The sequence below is a fragment of the Macaca nemestrina genome, chromosome 14 (assembly GCF_043159975.1).
Source record: "Macaca nemestrina isolate mMacNem1 chromosome 14, mMacNem.hap1, whole genome shotgun sequence".
NCBI classification, from domain to species: Eukaryota; Metazoa; Chordata; class Mammalia; order Primates; family Cercopithecidae; genus Macaca; species Macaca nemestrina.
The window spans coordinates 70552344-70573138 of record NC_092138.1 but is presented as its reverse complement, the minus strand read 5'-3'; the positions used below and the strand labels follow the sequence as shown (position 1 = coordinate 70573138).

Here is a 20795-nt window from a genome sequence, read left to right as displayed (position 1 = left end):
TTAGAATTCCTGGAAAACTCAAGCAATTTGTATTTGACTTACATTCTGGAAAACTGCACAGAGAATTCCATCATGGACCTGACCCAACCGATATAGCCCCAGGAGAGGTAGGACTCCTGTTTATTTTTCAATGGGAACTCTTTTTTTTTGTTTTTCAGTTAGCCTCAAAGAGAGTCTGAAGTTCTTGCATCGGCTTGAGCTTCAGCTTCTGAATATTTGTGTAGAGAAATTCTGAGTAGAAATTATCCTTTTAAATTAATTTTTAGTTTTAGGTCTTCAGAAAAGTTGAAAGGATATTATAACATAGTTTCTTGATTGTATAAAAGTGTTCTGAATGTGACCTCTGTGGAATATGGCTATAACAGATTTAAATACAGTTGGCTTCAAATGGAAATAGGAAATAGGAGTCTAAAACAGATAAATCAGTGAAGAAATCAGTGGATTCCAATAATTCCAAGCCTTCCTCTGTGGCTGGAAGATTGACCACACTATAAAGAAAGTAATGATTGGTTATTCTGCTAAATCATTCTAAGAGCCTTCACAAATACACTATTCATAATGCTCAAAACTTTACAGTTTAATGCAGCTTTCCCATTTGTGATTTAGAATACTTGACAACTGTTTTATCAAAATTGTATGTTCTCTTATTTTTTTTTCTACCTGAGAATTTTACTGTTTCCACCTTGTAACTTCTGTTACAAGTAATTTCTATGTTCCTATTGTACTAAACAGCCCTAAATTTGCATTTTGATAGATAATGATTTCTATCATGCCTAGTACCATGATACCGAGAGGGAAGATGATATGTACCAAAATCCTCTATTTCATATGCTCAGAACTTAAATCCATTATTTTGCCTATAAAACCTCTATTTATAAAAGGAAAATAAAAACTGAGTTTTTCTTTATTTAAGAGTCAGATTAGGTTCAGAGGCAAGAGTTCCCTGTAGGAATCCAAAAACATGCTTTTTCCTTTAAAAATGAGGTCAGATTTTTGATAATTAAGCAACTATAGGAGGCAAACTTGTCGGCTATAACCCAAAGGTGATTATTTTCCTCAGAAAAGAAGGCCTGCATAGTATTTTATCAGATTAGGAAAAGATGTCATTTACCATTATTGTATTATCCTGACTTGTTTCAATTTCCTCATTAGACAGTGAACTTATATTTGTTCATCTTTGTGTACTAACAGAGGGCACCAAATAAATGTTTGTTTTATAGTAATATAATTTCAGCTTAATCCGAACATATATCTCACTGAAACAATTTAAAATGTATTGGGAAAGAGGCACATGATAAAGTCAAATGATAAGTTTATAGACACATTGCTTCCTGTTAGAGTCAATGTGCCATTACATATAGTATGTAATATATGCACTGTGTGCCTATGTCAACTACAGGGGATATTAAAATGAGAACAATCAGGCCTGCTCTTGAGCTCACAATTTGGAAATAGAGGATGGACTGCACTGTCTTTTCTTTAAAATTCTTGGAAGTAGCTCTTGTTTCACTGTGTATTTTTGTCTACTCTTGGTACACAAGTAAACTACAGAAATTAATTTCTTTCAGTATTGAAATGTTTGCTTTCCTCTTTATTTCAACTAAGTTGTAATAATTTCTGGTATCCAGGTAATTGATAACTAAGATAATATCTACATAGTGGATGCTGTTAATTCTCTTAGCGGTCATGCACAAAGGAAGGGTTTGAGCCAACCTAGGGTTGCGTTGCCTCTGTAGACTAGTCTAGGAAAGCACCCAGGTGTCAGGTATTTTGGTCCCTTCCACCACACCTCAGCAAATGTAAAACAAGCCCACAGTTAATGGCCTTGTGGCAACCTTGCCCTGGAGAATCTGAGTAAGAGCATTTGAAATGAGGAAAGCAAGATTTCACATTTAAATCTCTTGCTTTGGCACACAGTTGCTTTTATTGATTAATAAGCAAATAATTATAGGGGAACTACCATTCATCAAATACTCTTATTAAAATATTATGGCACTATAAACTATATTGGTATAAAAATGTTTTATTCTTTCTTTTGTAGCAAGCCCAAGATGTAGCAAGCAGTCCACCTGAGAGCTCCTTCCAGAAACTAGCACCCAGTGAATATAGGTATACTCTATTGAGGGATCGAGATGAGCTTTAAAAACTTGAAAAACAGTTTGTAAGCCTTTCAACAGCAGCATCAACCTACGTGGTGGAAATAGTAAACCTATATTTTCATAATTCTATGTGTATTTTTATTTTGAATAAACTGAAAGAAGTTTTGGGTTTTTAATTTTTTTCTCCCCGACTCAAAATGCATTGTCATTTAATATAGCCTCAAAAAAAAAAACAAAAAAAAAACCTGCTAGGACTTAAAAATAAAAATCAGAGGCCTATCTCCACTTTAAATCTGTCATGTAAAGAAAGGTGACATTGCCAGAAACTTACCATTAACTTGCACTACTACGGTAGGGAGGACTTAGGGATGTTTCCTGTGTCGTATTTGCTTTTCTTTCTTTCATATGATCAATTCTGTTGGTATTTTCAGTATCTCATTTCTCAAAGCTAAAGAGATATACATTCTGGATACTTGGGAGGGGAATAAATTAAAATTTTCACACTGTGTACTGTGTTTTACTGATTGGTTGGATATTGCTTATGAAAATTCCATAGTGGTATTTTTTGGGATTCTTAATGTGTAACTTAAACATACTTTGAAGCGGAGGAGAGTCATAAGACAGAACATTTGGCAGGAATTGTCCTTATGAACCAAGAAAAAGAAAATGAAAAGTATTATTAAGCTTCTGTGTTTGTCTAAAAATGTGGCATATGGATGGCATTTAAAACTTTGAATGAATTATACCTAAATCTGGGAAAGGGAAGTGAAGTGGAACAGGTTACCAGTCAGAACTAGATGAGTTTTAATGCTACTCCTATTATGAGACTTCAATTTCCAAAGAGAAGAACCAGCAGAGAAATTGTATTTCGGTAATTTTAACCTCCTTCTGTCTTGTAGAGTCTTGTTATAGTTGTGTAAATTAAAAACACAGAATAAGGAACATATTTAACTTTTCTTTCCATTGTAAAATGGTTAGAGGACCTTACCCCCTCTAGATTCCCTGATTTCCCAGGCCTGCAGCATACAGTAAGATGGGTCCCTGTGCCAGGCCTCAATACTGCCAGGGAATAAAACCAGAGGGAGAGGACCCTCAGTGTCATATCAGGAAGCCCAATGCCAGAGGACAGACAGGCTCAAAATTGGCTTTTCCTCTGGGCCCGGGTTGGTGCTATAGGCCAAGGGTCATTTTATACTTGGGTATAAATCAATCCCAGTTTGGGAAAAGATTATTTTTAAGCTTAAAAGGCTGACATGTGCCATTATATGTAGTATGTAATATATGTAACATCTTCCAATTGTTTTAAAATAAAATATTTATAATGGATATTTAATGATTATTTTTAAAAACCAGCTTATAATTCCTAGTGATGCATGATTTATCCATAGTTTTATTGAAAATAATAAATGTTAATAAGGTGATAAGGGGTATATTTTAGTGTATTGTACCAGATTGTGAATAAGAAAGTAGGATGGACCTTTCTAGAGATTGGGCCTTAGTTCTGTTATCCTCATTGCTTTTAGCCAGTAAGTTGAATCAAGTTAGAGTTATGGTCTTCAGGTTAGATGATGGACCAGATCTGTGAAGGTCAGCATGGAAATTCACAAACATTCAACAAGATAGCACACAGGACCAAAAGCACACATGCAATCAACTGGAATAATATGGTAATCCTGTAACTGGGTTTGAAAAAATAATCAACAAAAGATACAATTCAGGGGTGAGGTTGCAGAGAGCTGACTTAAGAGTAGTTATTATGAAAAAGGCCTCAAGGAGTACGTGTTCACTATTCTGTAAGATGATAAAGTGGCTGTTAAAAAAAGGAGTTGATTTGAGGAAGTATTATTTAGCATTCATGCATACTGGGCTTAGGCTCTAGCCCTGCCACTATCATTGTCTTCTCTGGACTGTGAAGCCATTGAGGACAAGGAAACTAAATTTAATGTCTATATCACTAGTGCCTAGAATTTCTGGACACTTAGTAGTCACCATCAGGCATTTAGTTAATGAATGAGAAGCGAAGTGACCTTGGTTACTTTTTTACCCTGAGGGGCTCAGCACTCATTAGGACGTGGTGCCTACCTAATTTTATAAAAAGTCACTAAGCTCAAGTGCACTCCATGAAAGGACAGCTTGGATAAAAAGGTTTTTAAAATATGGATGTTAAGGCTGTTCTGTTTGGAGAAGACTTGGGACTGGACAGTCTTTAGATATTTGAAGGGCTGGCATTGTCTATCTGAATCCCAGGGCTTGAACTAGGATTTGAGGAAGTCACAGGGAAGCAGATTTCAGTCTGACATTTATTCAGTGCAAGTTTTTTGGTGCTAGAGTACCTGACAAAGCTGAATAAAGCATTATTTCTGCCCTAGAGGTGTTTACAGTCTAGTCAGCAGATGGATATGTAAACAATGACTGTAACGTGTTATAGATGTAAAGACAGAAGAAAATAAAGGTTAATGAGGGCATAAAGGAGCACTCAACTGCAGAGATTTGAAGACATTATTTTTATTTTGAGCTTTTAAAAGATGAACAGGTGTTCTCAGGAGGTAGAGATCTGGCTGAGAGGGAATAATCTGAGCAAAGGTGTGAAACAGCCTAATGCATTAGAGAAAAAAGTTCTTTTAGTAAGGCATTTGGGGTTGGAGAAGCTAGAAAAAGAAATGGGAGCTGGTCACACAGGGCCTTGTGTACCAGACTAAGGGGTTTGTAGTATATATTGTAGACAGCAGAGATCCATCAACAGATTGCAAGCAGGGAAATATGTTCACTTTCAACTTTGAGAAAGAATATTGTGGAAGCAAGTCTCAAATTTAGACTTGTTCCCCTCTGAACCGTGAATCAGACCATTTCAGGTAGACGTCTTCCCCAGTTTATTTAATCTACTCAGGGCCTCAGGCTTCTCAGCTGGGAAGAGAGGATGCAAGGCCAGACTGAAGATCACAGTTGACTCCCAAAACCAAAAGGAGGCCTTTCTGCTTCTTAGCCAGCTACCTTTTCCAGTTCTTCACGTTGTGAAAACTTTTAGATGACATTCTACAAATTATTATTATTATTTTTTAAGTTAAAAGAACCTAGCCAATAAGATAGAGAATGGGCATCTAAAGCATCTCAGAGCTCTCTGATGAAGCCAGGTTGTCAAAGATCATTTGCAAAAGAACGGAAAACTGGCATGATAAAAGTTAGAGGAGAGTGAAATATAAAAATGTTTGAAATGTTCAAGCTCACAATAAGCTTAAATTTATAGAAAATGCTAAGGTTGTCCAGAAGGCTTTTTTTTTTTTTTCTTTTTTAAACCTGAGAGCAAAAAGAATGGATAAAGTAGTGTAATGAATTGACAATCAGGAAGAACAGAATAACTCATTTTTTTTTTTCTCCTACAAGGAGATATGGCTGGACCAAAATAAAATGACATGAAATTGCAAAAATGAAAAATAAAAAAAAATTATTGCCCCCTTAAATGATTTCAAGATTGTTAGATCCGCACTTCTGTATCCTAGAGAGCTACTGGAGGTTGCAAATGCTTTCTGTTAACAACTATTGGGAATTTTTGAGAAACTATGGAGAATGTAAGGTGACAGAAGACTGGAAATGGGGAAACATATTGCAGTTTTCAAATAATTAGCTAATAGCTTTAGCTATTTTTCTAAAATAAAACCTCATGAACCAAACAAATGTTAGTACTCTGTATTTGGGGGAAAGATTTAAATAGGTGTAAAGAACAAAACAGTCACCTCTTTTTAAACCCATTATTTAAAGACCCTGAAGACAATAAGTTGTTTCAGGACTCAAGTTTTATGCTGATAACTTTATGTTCATTAAACCAGGTTGGATAGGAACTCTGCTTAGCAACTGTTTTTTAGCTGTGTTTGAATTTTTGTATATATTTCCAAGTAATAAAATTATATTTATAAAATATTTCTATATTTGAGACTTTTTACTAATTCACTTTGTTATAAATAACATCATATTGTAAACACTTTACTCAGAATCTAGATGACCACAGTTGCTAGCTTTCTCAGATTTAAAGTTATTTCCCAGGTAATTGTACCAAATCAGAATGGGAAGCTATATGAATCCATGTGATCACTCAAACCCAGCCTTTCGTTGCAGCAAGCATCCAACTTCCCTCTTGAAGAACACATTGGGGAAAGGCTGGCCTGCCCTTAAACAATAGGTTTTAGAGTCACCAGAAGAGGAACAGTGCAGCTTACAAATTGCTTCTCTAAAATGCTCCCTTCCCCCAACCCTGCTTAGTAAATTCCTCCCATTCATCCTTAGTGCCTAATAACACTTGTCAATCCCTGTGGTCCCACAGTCCTTTATGGATTTTAGAGTACTCAGTCTAATTCAGAGTTAGAAGTACATGTATCTCTCTTATTACTGTGTGAATGCCCTGAAAGCACGAACTCCTCTATCTTTGTAATCCCAGCACTTGCGACACTGAAGGTACTCAGGAAATCTCTGATGGAAAAAAAAAAAACAAAAAGCCAAATTAAATAATAAGTATGTGAGCAAATGAATAAAGAACAAGAAAGCATCACCACAAATGGAATGAGCTCTACTGGTTAATCTGCAAATCTCAATTATCTGATGATTCTGTCCATCATAAATACGTGTTTAGGTGAATCTAGTCACCTTTAATCCTGTATCCGAATCCGGCTTTGGGGTCCTAAGAGTTTTTGTCTAGAATAGATTAAAATCTTACAGTGCACACCAAGCCAGAGATACATAACTATCAGAATGACACTTGAATACCCTCTTGGGTAATGCAGAGTCCTGCAGAGGTGCCAGAAAATTTCTGAACTCCACATTTGCTGTGAGGTAAACCTGACCCTATCTTGGCCTCATGGAGCAAAAGACCTGACAAAATAGCCCTGTTGTGGTTTTCAAAACACCATCTGCCATTCGGCAAGCATTATCTACTGTTTCCAGGCTAGAGATCTAACAGTAAGGAGACTGTACCTACCATCAAGGAGCTGAAAGTTGAGTGAAGGAGCCAAATAGATGTGTAAATAATGGAATGTTGTAGGTGCTAGGATGTGAGTTAGTCGCAGAGAACATGGAGGTGTGTACAGCCTTGGGAATTGGGAGCCTTCCTAGAAGTGCTTTCTTGCTCAGAAAGAGCTGCCCTTCTCCAGGAGAATTGTTATTAATAAAGACTGTCATTATTGTATTATCTTACTGTAATAAAAAGTATTATTAGGTATTGCTGACCTGTTTTTTCCTCACAGCTCTAGTCTTCTCAGGTAATAACAACATGTCCCATGTGTTTTACTTATTGCCACGGCTACCAGGGAGGAATCCACATGCCTACTGTCTTGGTGCCCTGTATAAACTTGCCTACATAGGATTATATCAATCTTAGAATTCTGACGCCTTGTTTTCCTGCCCCGACTACTGCCCAGGAAGCGGAATCGAACATGGCATTCCTGGCTATGCACACAGCAAGGAAAATAGAACAGGTCATCAATTCTGAGTGATCAATTCTGACTTCAAAATGAGCATGGCTTTCTGATTTAAAACACAAGTGTCCATTCAGAAATTTTCCAGGATTCAAAGGTAAATTTCCTGGTGTGTGGCTTCTGGAATTCAGCTTTTACCCCTTAAATTTAGCCTTTTGCCCAAGCTCAGTGTTCTGGAACATTTTCTGTTTTCTTGTTTTTCACAATTACTGGTAGTAATTTAACCTGCATGTATACGTTCCCACTAACGTTGGGATTTTGTTTTTTATCTGAGCCTAGAAATGATCAATTCTTTTTAAATATAGATGCTCTTTGTTTTTTGATAACACACTTATTTTCATCGCCCTTACTACTAAGGTGACCATGTAATTTTTTTCATCCAAACCAGGACATTGAGATGAAAAGGGAGCATTAGTAATAATTTCACCAGGACAACAGATGTAAATCAGGACTGTCCCAGACAAACTGGGATGTATGATCACCCTGCTCCTAACCGTATCTTACATATTTTCATGTTTGGATATCATTCTTAATAAAGATGAGAAAGATGCACTTTCTACCAGGCATCTGTCATCTTTGAACAGTCTTCTTAATAAAGCCTTTAAAAAAAACCATTTTAAGGATTCTTAGTATATTTCTCAAGTCTCCACTCATTTTAGGTGTCTCCCTAACACTTCTTGTAGGTACACGATACCTTTTTAAAATTAATGTGCATTTCCTTTAAACTTTGGGGAAAAAATGGTAACAATTAGTAACAGCAACTAACATTTGCACAGTTACTAGGAGCCAGGCACTATTATAGGCACTGAACATGAATTTAGTCTTTTAATCCTCATAACCACCCTGTGAGATAGCAAGGTGTCAAGGTAGGAAGGAGGAAGACTTAAGGACATCCTGAATTGTTGACCCCCAGTGTACCCTGATAAGTGGCAGCAACCTGTTATGAACAGTAAAACCTATAGATGAAAGAAAGGGAACTATGGAGAACTAGTAAATGCCGCTGGATTTCTTTTCATTCCTATCAGCTAATTGAGCAGCTGTTTGTTGGAATAAGTACATGAACCTTAGCATTCGAGACCCAGGTTCAAATCCTGTCAAATGCTTACCTCTTCAGCCCCACCCTTGCCCAATGCCAATACCTGCTTGCTTGACACGGCCATTACATTCCTGCTGCTGCACCCTGTTTCAATACTACTCTGTCAGACTATCAATACTTCTTGGATTCCTGCTATTCTGACCTAGCAATCCTAAGGTAGGATGGAAGATAAGTCAGTCCAAATTTTCTCACAGTATTTCTTCAGTGATTCAGGTCCTATATCTTCTCTCTTCCAAGTCATGACTTTTAATTGGAAAAAGAGATAGAAATATCTTTACCTACAAATTCTGAAAATTTAAATTCATGATTTCCAAGTCCTGGAGTTGTTGTCTGGATTTCTTCTGTTGCTTCATTCATTCCTGTTAATATACAAAAGTGGGTACTAAGCAAGGATTTGATATGTCTTAGAAAGCTATTTCATATTTCAATACACGTCCCCAAAAGAGAGCAGAACTCACATGCTATTACCTCATCACTCATCATCTAACAATCACTAACAGGAATGTAGTTTCTTTTTTCCTTCTCATCACTCTATTTCATGGCAAGAAGTACTCAAAGAAGATGATATGATCCCTGCCCTGAAAGCAGATTAGTCTAGTTGGGGAGATCACACCACCACCAGTGAAAGAATTTTACCCCTCTGAAGTTCGAGAACATTGCAGAATTAACCGTAAGTGAAAACTGGAGCCATTGAATTACAGTGGTCAAGAAATATTCATGTAGAGATGGAAAACGATTGTGAAGGACTTGGACACTAAGAAGTAAGTTTCATGACTGTTTTCTCAGTGGGTTTTCAGTAAATATGGAATGACTATTACGAACAAAGAGGGCATTCAGTGTTAAGCAGATGATCTCTTAAGCAGAGAGGGAAGAAAGCACAACCTGTGGGAAAGGCAAATATGCCAAATATACCAAAAACTCCACCAAATGTGAAGTTTAATACTAACTTCCCTGGCAAGAAGGCAAAATGAGGAACTCAGAGAAGTAATAGTCTTATCTGACACAAAGCCATATATCAATTCCTATGAAGAAGTATTAAATTTTAAATAGATAACATCTTAGTCTATTTCCATCCAACCAGCTTCATCACTCAGGTGTGTTTAATTTCTTAGTTTTCTGTGAGCCCACCATGTTATGTTTTGAGCCCTTCGTCCATAACTCCGTCTTCAATCAGGCATATTCTTCTTTAGGTACTCTCGAATACCACATGTTCCACAAAGCCTGCCCCTTCTTTTCCAAACAGAGTTTGGTCCTTCCACTCTGTGTGCCCTCGTATTACTTTGCTCATTCCTCTCTTAGGGCACTTACCATGTTTTACTGGGATTTACTTGCTTTAGGTATCTGAATTCATTAGCCTGAATGGTTTACAAGGGTAGAGTCTATAGGTCTAGTATTTTTCTATGTATGGCCCCAGCACTCAACACACAACAGGCCTTCAGTTAAATGTTGGTTAAGTAAGTAAATTTATTGCATGTTTCCTTATTCGAGCACCACTCAGCAACATTATAAATGACAAATGAATTCAGTAAGCTTTACAGAATTTGCAGAACAACTTGCCATTGGGCCTTTTCTTGTGCTGACCCTTGCTAACACCAAGTGTTTAACAATAAAATGGAAAACATCTTTAGGGGGTTTAGATAATGAAACCCAAGTAAACATCTTTTTAGTGATTAACCTTAATACAAGAAAATCTCAACTACTTGTGAAGTGTATAGAAAACACATACCGTTGAATGTCTTTCTCAAATACTAAGTTGTTCACAGGAGCTGGACAATGGCTGGAGTATTCATTCAAGGCTAGAGTATTTATGCTCCTGAAGAATACTTGTGCTTTAGCTATCAAATGCACAGGTGACAACAGTGACATTGTTTTGAAGGTTAAGAAATTGAATGCAATTTCTTTGGGTGGAAAAAAATATTTTCTTCAAGATACAAGTTTTAGGCTTGTCCAAGAGCTTAAACAAACCTCAGCTGACTATTATAAAGTAATATAGAAATTATTTTAGACCAGAAAAATGTAAACATGGTTTATTACCAGTTCGAACCTTCACCATAGAAAAACCTTGAAATCACTCTTGTGGATATTTAGTGGCATTGTCAGATGGTGAGTAATGAGTTTCAAGAGATAAAGCTGGGGCCAGAACATAGAAGGCTGTGAATGCCAATCTAAGGGATTCAAATTTTATTTGGTATTCAATGGGAGCCACTGAAAATCTTTCAGCAGAAAAATGAAAGATGGGCATGGTTGTTAATTCTTGTGGCAGTGATATGAGAAACGGACCCACTTAAAGTTGGGGGAAGATCAAGTGTAGGGTGTGAGGTAATAGTCTTTTACTAGAGTGATGGCCATGGATATATGTAGAAATAGATGCAACAAACATTTAAGGGAGAATTGACAGGACAAGGCTTGATGTAAGGAATGGAGTCAAGTTGGTGACCACTAAAGTTGGAAGATTCATGGCTGGGATAGGAGAAGACAGCTGCCCCTGATTTTAAAAAATGTTGCTACAAGAGACAAAGCCAAACTAGGACTCTGATCTCAGGATTCCCCATCCAATTATCTTTCCATTGTAGCTACTGCCTGATTTGGAATGTTAAAGCTAGTCTGAAAGACCTCGAGCCTTAGCGGGTAACTTGATATGGCATAACACTCAGTGAAATTACCTTCAGGATTTTTTTTCTTAGACCCTGGTTATAATCCTATCTCTTGTGCCAACTAGTTTTGTGATCTGGAACAAATCATTTGCCTTTGACACCTTTTATGGTTTTTTTTTTCAATTTAATATTGCACAGATATATTTCTTATCTCCCATTTCTATATGAGAGTAGCAATGTGGATACATACCATGTGGATCCTTTACATTGATTGTTTATAATACCTAAGAAGTTTCTTTGTAAAAGGGCATCAAATTAATGAATGTAAATTGTGAGAAGCACCTGTTAAAAACAACAAAGTATTAATTTAAAAACAAAAAATACCTCCAAACTTTTAATATTAATTTAGGCTAGAAGAGAAACTCCCCTACCTTTTATTAGGCCTCTAATTACTTAAGAACATTATCTAACATTCGTTAAGTACTTGTGAACCACAGCCACATTCTACTTTGTAACAAGAAAACACCTCATTTCCCAGGAGAACTTTCCCCCCAGGCTTTTCTTCATCTTTCCTTGTAAGATTTCATGTGGCAGCAAGGAAGGACAAAGGGGACCCTGAGAAACACCTTTCATATTTAAGGTTAACACAAAGCATGGTTTGGTTTCTGCACTTTAATGGAAGAAAAAGGTTCTATATTATATAGTTATATTACAGGTTTCCTCAACTTCTTGTGATTGATGTTACCAGTATTTGATTCTTACTCCTGTACAAAAATCTTAGAGCACTTAAGGGAGGGCAGGAGGCAGGCAGCCCACAAAAGGAGGTTTTTGGACTCATGGAATTCTCCCTGTACAGCACTGAGTTTCAGTATAACCTCAGAATCCTCCAGGAACTCTGGCCAGTTCTACACAGCACCATCATACCCTCCTTTCTGGGATGGTCTGCAAAATGTCTTTGGAGGCAATTCTGAAAGAACAGTTTCAAAATTAGTCTAAGTAATATTAATACTAGCATCACTACAGTAAGTACATGATTTCCGAAGGGTATCATTTTAAAGGATAATCATTTGATCTATGAATTATGATAAATGTTTTATAAAGCATTAAAGTTTATTTTTAAATTACATAAAAAGCACTGTTTAAACAATGGTTATAACCAGTAAACATTAAGAAAACTTGTAGGCAGGTGGATGGATTGAAATACTCTTGATTTTATAGTTTAAGGGCCAAATTGAACACTGTGTATGTCTGCATCAGCTACCATTAAAAACTTTGAGGCTGCTGGACACTCGGTGAGGAATCAGAAGTTTTTTAAAAAGATGCAAATGAATGGAAAGTGTCATTGCAAAGCCTGTTTGGTAAAGCAGAATGGATGACCCAATTTTTTTTTTTTTTTGAGACAGGGTCTTGTTCTGTCACCAAGGCTGCTCCTGAGTTCAAGTGATCCTCCTACTTCAGCTTCCCATGTAGCTGGGACCACAGGTGTGTGCTATGCCACACCCAGCTAATTTTTAATTTTTTTCATGCAGAGTCTCACTATGTTGTCCAGGCTGGTCTCAAACTCCTGGGCTCAAGTGATCCTCTGGCCTCTGCCTCCCAAAGTGCTGGGACTGCAGGCATGAGCCCCTGCCCCGACCCCCATCTCAATTTTGTATAGAGGCAGTATAGTATGAGAGACATAAAACAGTTTTTATAGCTCAACAGACCTAGTTAACATTCCTGGCTTCACCCCTTTGTAGTTGAGTAAACCTCTGCAAATTATTTTCTCTGAGGTCCAGTTTCCTTACTTGTAAAATGCCTGGTGAAGTGCCTGGCAAACAGAAGATATTCAAGAAATTCCAGTTCCTCTGTGAGAGTGTTTTTTTCAAGCTAAGGGTTGCAACCCATTGGTAGATATCAATTTAGTGGGTTGCAACTGGCATATTTTAAAAACTGAAAATATAAAAAGCATCAGAATGGTACATAATGTTCATTAGGCATATTCTAACGTTTGATATAAATGCGTTTTTTACTGTGGGCTACAGCCAAAAGGTTTGAAAATCTCTGCTCTACAGAGAAATTCTCAGGTTAAAAAAAAAAAAAAAAAAAAAAGTCCTTAGGATTGCTGCCTTTATCCAAATGAGGGCCCACAAATTTTAAGACCTTAATCAAAGTGTTCCCACTTTCTAACTTGTTGTAGTAAAAATAAGACATGAATTGGAGAAGATATTTAATCTGATACGATAAAACATTAAATTCAATTTTAAGATTGGTTTCTGCGCCATACTGACTATTTTATGCTTATAAACACTATCGTTCATAGTTGATCAAACTCTTCTAGCAATTTCTATGAAAAAGTTGGCTATTAGGTTCCATTATAGGGAAATGAGATACTTTTTAAAAGTACTATAACTTGCCTATATGTGAAGACCGCTAGAGTAATATTCCAATCCTGATGAGCAGTAAAAGTCAAGGGCTTATATGAATACATACAGTGGTGTTCCACACTGGCTCAGTAAAATTGAGAGATACCAACACAAAGTGTAAGCTTCAAATACAGGCTTCCTTTCTCCTTCAGGTCCTTATGTAAACCAGGCTTACCTTATAATGAATCCCTAGTGCTGCCACTAAGTTGGTGGGCTGAAAGGATAGCCCACTTGGTGGGGAAGAGTGGGGTAATATGCAGTGATGAAGAAGGGTAGAATACTGGGAGTTTCAGAATTAAATGACACAGCTGAATCTTGATGTAGCTGTATCTTAGATTTATAATTTCAGCTGACTATGCTGGACTGGTGATGTCAGAATTACCCCTGGAACAGAGGTTTAGGAATCTTGCTTTAGTAAGTGCCTGGGTGAGTTCTGATCCTCATTCAGGTTTGATCACCCTGTGTTAAAGGGACAGAGCAAGGTCCAGAAACTAGAGAAGAGATGTAGTTCAAAAGTAATTATCCCAGCCTCACAGGTGTCCAGTATCAGATACTGGATCAGAATCTGATACTTATTCAAATATTTCCTTCTTGGTATTATTAATATGTTAATGATATAAAGCAGCAGAGAGCAATACTTGCTACTTTCTAGTTATTTAATGATACTAAGAAATGGCGCTGTTTCACTGGAATTCATTGATGAGATTCAAGAAGTATGAAAGAGAAAGTCTCTTTAGACAAGGACATGAAAGGTAGCCATCAATAAAAGTTACTAAAAGTAAACTCAGAAAGAAAGCAGTGATAAACCGTCCAATCCCCTGATGAACCTTAACTCCTGGCAGAGAGACAGCTCACACCACCTGGAGTGTAGGTGCCCGTTCCTGTGCTCAGAAAAAAGAGTAAGTAAGGCAAAAGATTATTCCCTCCTACTTTAAATGAATTGGGGAACAGAGGGAAGCTGCCCATAATCTTAAATTCTTTTTTTCCAAATTTAAAGCCTTTCTACAGTTTGAGATAGACACGTGGTTGGGCTGGACCATGCTTGCTGTGAATGTCAGGTGTTGAGATTAGCACCACACCCTTCCCTGGGTCTGAGTCTTGCATGGGTCTTTGTTCATCATTGTCCAGAATGTGAGAAAGGTAAGCACGGGTACACCATTTTGGGGAAGAAACAGCAGCAATAGAAAGCAAAGGGATGCATAGGAGATAAAAAGTCTGGGGAAAAGGACGGTAGGAACAGAAATGAGGTAGCAAGCGAGTTCTCAGCTCCCCCCAGAGATCAGCTGAAAAGAAGACTGGGTCAGATACCCCCTCTCTGGCAGATATATCACCCCTCAAAAGTGGAGCATGCCCCAGGAAATGTTCTTGGTGGTTTTTTCTCCTTGCTCATTTTAGCCCAAACTCTAACAATGTTGAAAATATCTGGAAATTTCTTTTTTTCTTTTCTTTTTACCTAGAGGTTATAGGAAGGGATGAACAGAGATGACAGACAAGACAAAAAAGGTTATGAGAGAATTCCTCATTATACATGGGTAGAATTCACCCCAAAAACCAAAGAACTTTTTCATAATTACAAGGGAGGGGCGGCACAGGGCACAAGATCTTTGAGGTGTTAGGAGACAGGCTGACAGACCAAGCTTGGTGACTGGCTTAATAAGTCTCCTACCATTTGAAATTGTGTTATTTATTTAAAGAGAGGCAGAGGAAGAGTTCAGAAGCCAGAAGATTTTGGGAAGAGAAGTTGAGCCTCTTTCATTTTCTTACATCATTAATTTCCTTCACCAGAAAATATAGTTGGACCAAACTGCAATAGGGTTCGCCAATGGACTCCATTATGCAGTCCACCCGTGATCCTCACTAGGCCCTGATTTCCGTATCCGGTAACAAAGGCTTCTGAACTCTTATTCTTTTCCTTGCTAACAAACCTCAATAATCTACACTTAGCCTTAAGGTCTCCAATTCAGGGTTATGGAAGAAACTAGTCTTCCATAACCCAACGTTTCTACACATCTCAAGTCCTTATCAGAGTTAGAGGTTCAGTTTTCACATTTCCAGGGAGAAAATCTGCTCCTTGGCAGTCTTCAAATTTAGCTGACATACATTATACACCCTCAGCCCAGGGCCTCAATCTCTAACATCTCCATGAACACCCCAGCAAACAACAAAATATATCCACTTATCACACTTCAATCCCACTTGAACATCAGTAGTCACTATCTTGATATACTTGTGTTCCAAAAGGTGACGGAGGGTCCAACAGCAGCAAAGATCCTCATTAGGATACACATGTTGGCACCAATAATCCTGAAGTTTGGTTTTTAACTGCATTTCTTGTCAGTTTGGCTGGGAAGATCTGGACAGCTGGAAGTGAGCTTCTCCATCATTTTCTGTTTCTTTCTTTGTATCAATTTTCCACCTGTGAAGCCCAACACCCCACCACCAAGTGCAGCTGCAATTCCTGCCACTTTGAAGCCTGCAAGGAGGCCAATAGGACCCCCTACCATTCCTCCGATCAGTGCACCTGCCACAGGCAGAGCTGCCAGCTTGTATTTTGCAGCCTGTATAAAAAAAAAAAAAAAAAAAAAAAATTCAATTTAGAAATTGAGTTGAGAATATCTGCCTGTGGTGATGTGCGTTTTCCTATCATTACTCCTGGCAATGCCTCTTTAACTCTTGGTACATAATTAACCTTCGAGACTGTACTTGTAGGGGGGAAAAGAAAGTATTCCACAGGTACAGCAATTGCTCCAGATCTCAGAACTTAGAGAGCTGAGCTACAAAGAGTGGACTGCTACAAATTGATTTTACTTGCAAAACAATCAATTCACTAACTATCTAGCTGGCTTATTTAAACTGTTTCGGCAGCCACAGATTTCCCCCAAAGCTTTTATGTTGCACAGAGATTGTTCTGTGCTGTGTGCCTGGGGTTAAAAGCAACATCCTATGGAAAATAGATGGTCCCACTCCACGTGTGCTGTCACATACTTGCACTTTCACCCTCTGCAAATATTTCCTGGTAACACCAAATACCTTATAGCAGGGCTACAGTTTATTCTCTCTTTGAAGAAATTCCTCTCCTGATAGAATGAATCTTAGAGTAGAATATTACAACATTGATTTCTTGCACTACCTATGTGTCATTTCTTCCTTATTTCCTTAATTGCTGGTTCCCTCAACATTGAAGAGAGCAGATCAATTGGGTTAATACTAGAGATTCCTGGGAGCCAGAGTACCATTGATTTGTCAGCAGGAGCAGAATCTTACCTTCCCCAAGTTTTTGGTTCCCTCTTCAACATTCACAGCGGCACTGTTGATATGGTCTGCAATGCTGTCAATCTTCTCCTGCTGAGACTAGATGCAAAGGAATTATGAGTGAGCGGTCCTGCTGGGGAGCAGCAGGGAGTCAACACACACTATTTTAATTCCTGTAATCAGGGCCCCGGGTACTGCAGCCTTGCCGTCTTAATAGTGGTTCATTAATAGCATCTGATAAGCAATGTCGAAAGGACCAATTAACTTTCATAAAAAAAGGGGGGGGGTCTTAATTATTAGGTAATAAAAGGGTGGCAACTTTACAGCAAAAACCATCTCACACTAAAATTCACTCAAACATACAAACATATTATTCTCCAAATGAATCTACTTTCCAGAAAAAAAAAAAAAAATCCAAATAATCATTTACATGTCATGTTGGGTTTGATGGAAAAAAAAAAAATCAAACCCCAAAACACCTCCCTAACTTATCTTCTTTGAGGATTCAGTTTAAATCAGGCACATTTACCTTAGTAGTAAAATGCCCTTGGTCCAGTAAATACAAATTGTGATGTTTCCGGAACAAGACTACAATATGGTTTGATCTACTATGAGATCTTTCCATTTGTAATATGCAGTAGGGAACAGTGAATGAATTCACTGTTCTGTGCTTTATACCTGTATATCTTAACACATTGTAAAATCATGACAGTTTAAAATGTTTCAGATCAAATATATTAATAAAGCATTCTACATAAAATGGCAACACCTGTGCTGGCACAACAGCAACTATGACTCATGGAATCTCTGGGTAGAAGGGATGTTGAGGTCATCAGGTCAGTCTCCTCTCTGATGTGCGAAGCCCTACTAAAACATTCCTGACAAGTGGTTACTGAACCACTGCTCAGAAACCTCCAGTGACACGAACTCATTACTTGCTGTAGGAACACATTCCCATTTTTAATTCAAATTTACTTAGATAGAATTTACATATAACAAGTACTGCTTTTAATGGTATAGTATGAGATTTAGTAAATGTATAAACCAACAATCACAAATGTATAAACAACAAATGTATAAGCCAACATATAATCAACTATCGCAGTTTACAGACTATTTTGGTTTTGTTTTTTTTTAATGTGCAGAAAAAAGAGAATCTCTCTTTGATCCTAGATAGATGCCACCTACAATGAGGGTGAAATAATTAACTTTAATCCTGAAGAGTTTGATTGCCCTTATATAATTGGCCTATTCATTTATATTGAGGCAGATACAAATAACACTTTTCTAATTCCAACCATTATTTCATTTGAAAACATGAAGCCCAAACCACACAGCTATTTTTTCCCATGTTTGTTTCCTCTTAGCATTATTGATATTCCTTCCCTTCTCATACACAAAATATGTCTGTCTTCGCCATTGTGGTATCCCTTCATTCCAATATTCTCCACCACTATCCTGACATCTCTAACACAATCCCTAAGAAAGTCCCTTATCAGTTTTCCTTTGAATGTCTCTGTTAGAGACAAGTTTAACAATGGTTCTCAGTCTTCCACCTGGAGGCTTCTTAAAACACAAATTGCTGGGCCCCATCCCTGGTGTTTCTGATCCAGTAGGCCTGAGATGAAGCCTGAGATAGTAAGCTCCCAGGTGATGCTGATGCTGCCAGTCCACAATTCTCACACTTTAAGAACCACTATTATATGTGCTCAGATCAAGGGCATCACCTTTAGTCAGGTAATCTGTGTTCATATCTCAGCAAATGCCACTATGTGCTCTTAGACAAATTACTCAAGCTCTCTAGGTGTCAGTATTCTCATTTATCACGTGAGAATGATGATACTTACACCTTCATAGAGTTGAAGTGGGGATAAAATGTGTTTGCAAAGTGTGAGGGGGAAAAATAGAAAAATTCATCCTGATTTCCCCAAGGAAGTGTTAACTCTCATCTTTCTATCAAAAAAATATATTTAACTTTTTCTTTTGAATCTTGACAATTCTAGGACACTAAAACATTAGGTATCTTTTAGCATTCATTCATTCAATTTTTGTTTTCCTCAATAGCAAAACTTATTTAAGTCAGCTTTCTTTTTCTGACCCATAGAAGAAAAAGTTCCAGCACTAATAATATACAACTTGTCTAGATTTCTGACACCCTATCATTGTTTCTATTTAGGACACCCCCAACACTTTCCACTCTTGCCTGAAACAGTCTATGCTAGCAGATAAATCACAGGCTTAAAACTCTATCATCAGCCGTCATATGTTGATGAGTTGATAGGTAGAAGAAAAACAGTCAATGTGTCTCCCTTCCTTCAACCCCAAAATAATTCCAGCAAGAGGGAGGAGCCTGCCAGGATTATTGCCATTTCTATACCCCAAGTGTAATCGTAAAGCCTCAGGGAAATACTTTTTAACGTTCCTTCCTTTAAAAACGGTTGGATATTGTATTTCTATGACTTTTTAAAATTAAAGCAAAACTTTAATACAATTTAAATATTTTTTCATAAAAATCATTTGGAATAACTGAAGCAACCACAAGAAAAAAACCAATCCTGAGATCACTAATTATTTGAACTACAAAGTTCCCCGTCATTGCAGTCACCAGCATTTGATGAGGCCCATCCCACGCTGGGGAGTAGCCCACATCTGTAAGTAATTATTCATGCCATCAGAAAGCATGCTAAAATATGGGGCTGGGGTGTGGGGAGAAGGCAGAGGGCAGACAGCCTTTATCCTGGGATCAATAGCCACCCCTCGATTGTGCACATCTGCCTTTCTCTGGTCCATATTTTGCTTGGTTTGCAACTTCAAACTTTGCCCATATCTTCAAATTCTGCTTCTTGATTAAGGAGGACTCACCGACCCCCATAAATGTTACATTTAGCCAGCAAACTATTGTCACAGAGTTGTCAATCGCCATCAGTAGAATGCCAAACTAGACTCCATACAGAGCTGAACTGGGTCACTACCTGTCCACTATGTCCTTGGCTCTTTTTGTGGGACCAAAGGATACATATACAACCCTGTCCCAGCCTGTGAAATCAAGCTCCAAACATTAACGGTGGTGCAGGAGCCTCCTCACCTCTATCTATCAATCTCCCCTGAGGTTTTGCTTCTGATTTGTTCATGTTTATTTTCATCTGCTTAGGCCTCCCACATCTTACAATCTTCAAATTCCATGCCTGCCATTTTATAGTTTGGCACCCCATATATGTTCTCAGCATTCCTTTAACAATGAGCTAAACCATATTTAAGTGTTTAGATCATTACACTGCAGTGTTTCTCAAGCTAGAGTAATATATAGACCCCTTTTTACAGAAAAAAAATTCTCAAATGACTCTAAGAATATGTCTATGGATTTCATTTTAAAGAACATTGAATTAAGTCCCCCTATTGGCCTGAACATAACAAATTTTGATGAACAGCCATAGGAGTACCTAAGTTTCTGTATAAACTGTGATTTATTATACTTGTCAAGCAGAATACAATTTGGGAATATAAATTCAAAACCAATGAATTGTTTTGTTCTTGAACGCCTGTTGGGGACACTTGTAGGCCTAGTATCCTCTATGTCAAGCAATAATAATACATTCAAAAATTAATCCCCAAATCCATTTATATCATTAACAATGGTCTTCCTTGGAGAGTTCCGATAGTAGTTGTAAAGTTTAAGGTTCTTGGAAAGCTATGAGTTTATTTAAGAAGGTAATACCAAAACTCCAGGTACTTCCATTTATTCCTCTCTAAATTCCAGCCAGCCTTCAAGGCCAAGTTCTAATCTTAGATCTTGACCAATCCTGTTCACATTGAGCTATTCTGGTTCTAAACTCCTATGATATATTCTATATACTCCTTAATCATATGCAATCATATATACAAAAAGG

The 20795-nt window shown here is 37.6% G+C and overlaps 2 protein-coding genes across 5 annotated transcripts in view; one reads left to right on the top strand and one right to left on the bottom strand.

Annotated features, from left to right (window-relative positions):
* The window catches only part of LOC105480966 (endoplasmic reticulum protein 44), a 116158-nt gene extending 113553 nt beyond the window's left edge, over window positions 1-2605 (top strand). The window contains exons 11-12 of one of the 2 annotated variants that reach the window (XM_011740185.2): window positions 5-107; window positions 2042-2605. In XM_011740185.2, the coding sequence (XP_011738487.1) occupies window positions 5-107; window positions 2042-2143 (205 nt within the window). In that variant the 3' untranslated portion in view covers window positions 2144-2605. The remainder of the gene's footprint in view (window positions 1-4; window positions 108-2041) is intronic. The other variant, XM_011740186.3, reaches the window with a different exon arrangement.
* Window positions 2606-7733: 5128 nt separating this feature from the next.
* LOC105480964 (syntaxin 17) overlaps window positions 7734-20795 on the bottom strand; it is a 74539-nt gene continuing 61477 nt past the window's right edge. The window contains exons 7-9 of one of the 3 annotated variants that reach the window (XR_011612735.1): window positions 16921-17007; window positions 10384-16214; window positions 7734-9016 (exon numbers count right to left, since the gene is read on the bottom strand). Coding sequence is in view for 1 of the 3 variants with exons in the window: in XM_011740183.3 (XP_011738485.1) it covers window positions 15975-16214; window positions 16921-17007 (327 nt within the window). In the remaining 2 variants the exon portion in view is untranslated. Of the gene's footprint in view, window positions 9017-10103; window positions 16215-16920; window positions 17008-20795 lie in introns of those variants that run through there. The other 2 variants (XR_011612736.1, XM_011740183.3) reach the window with 2 other exon arrangements.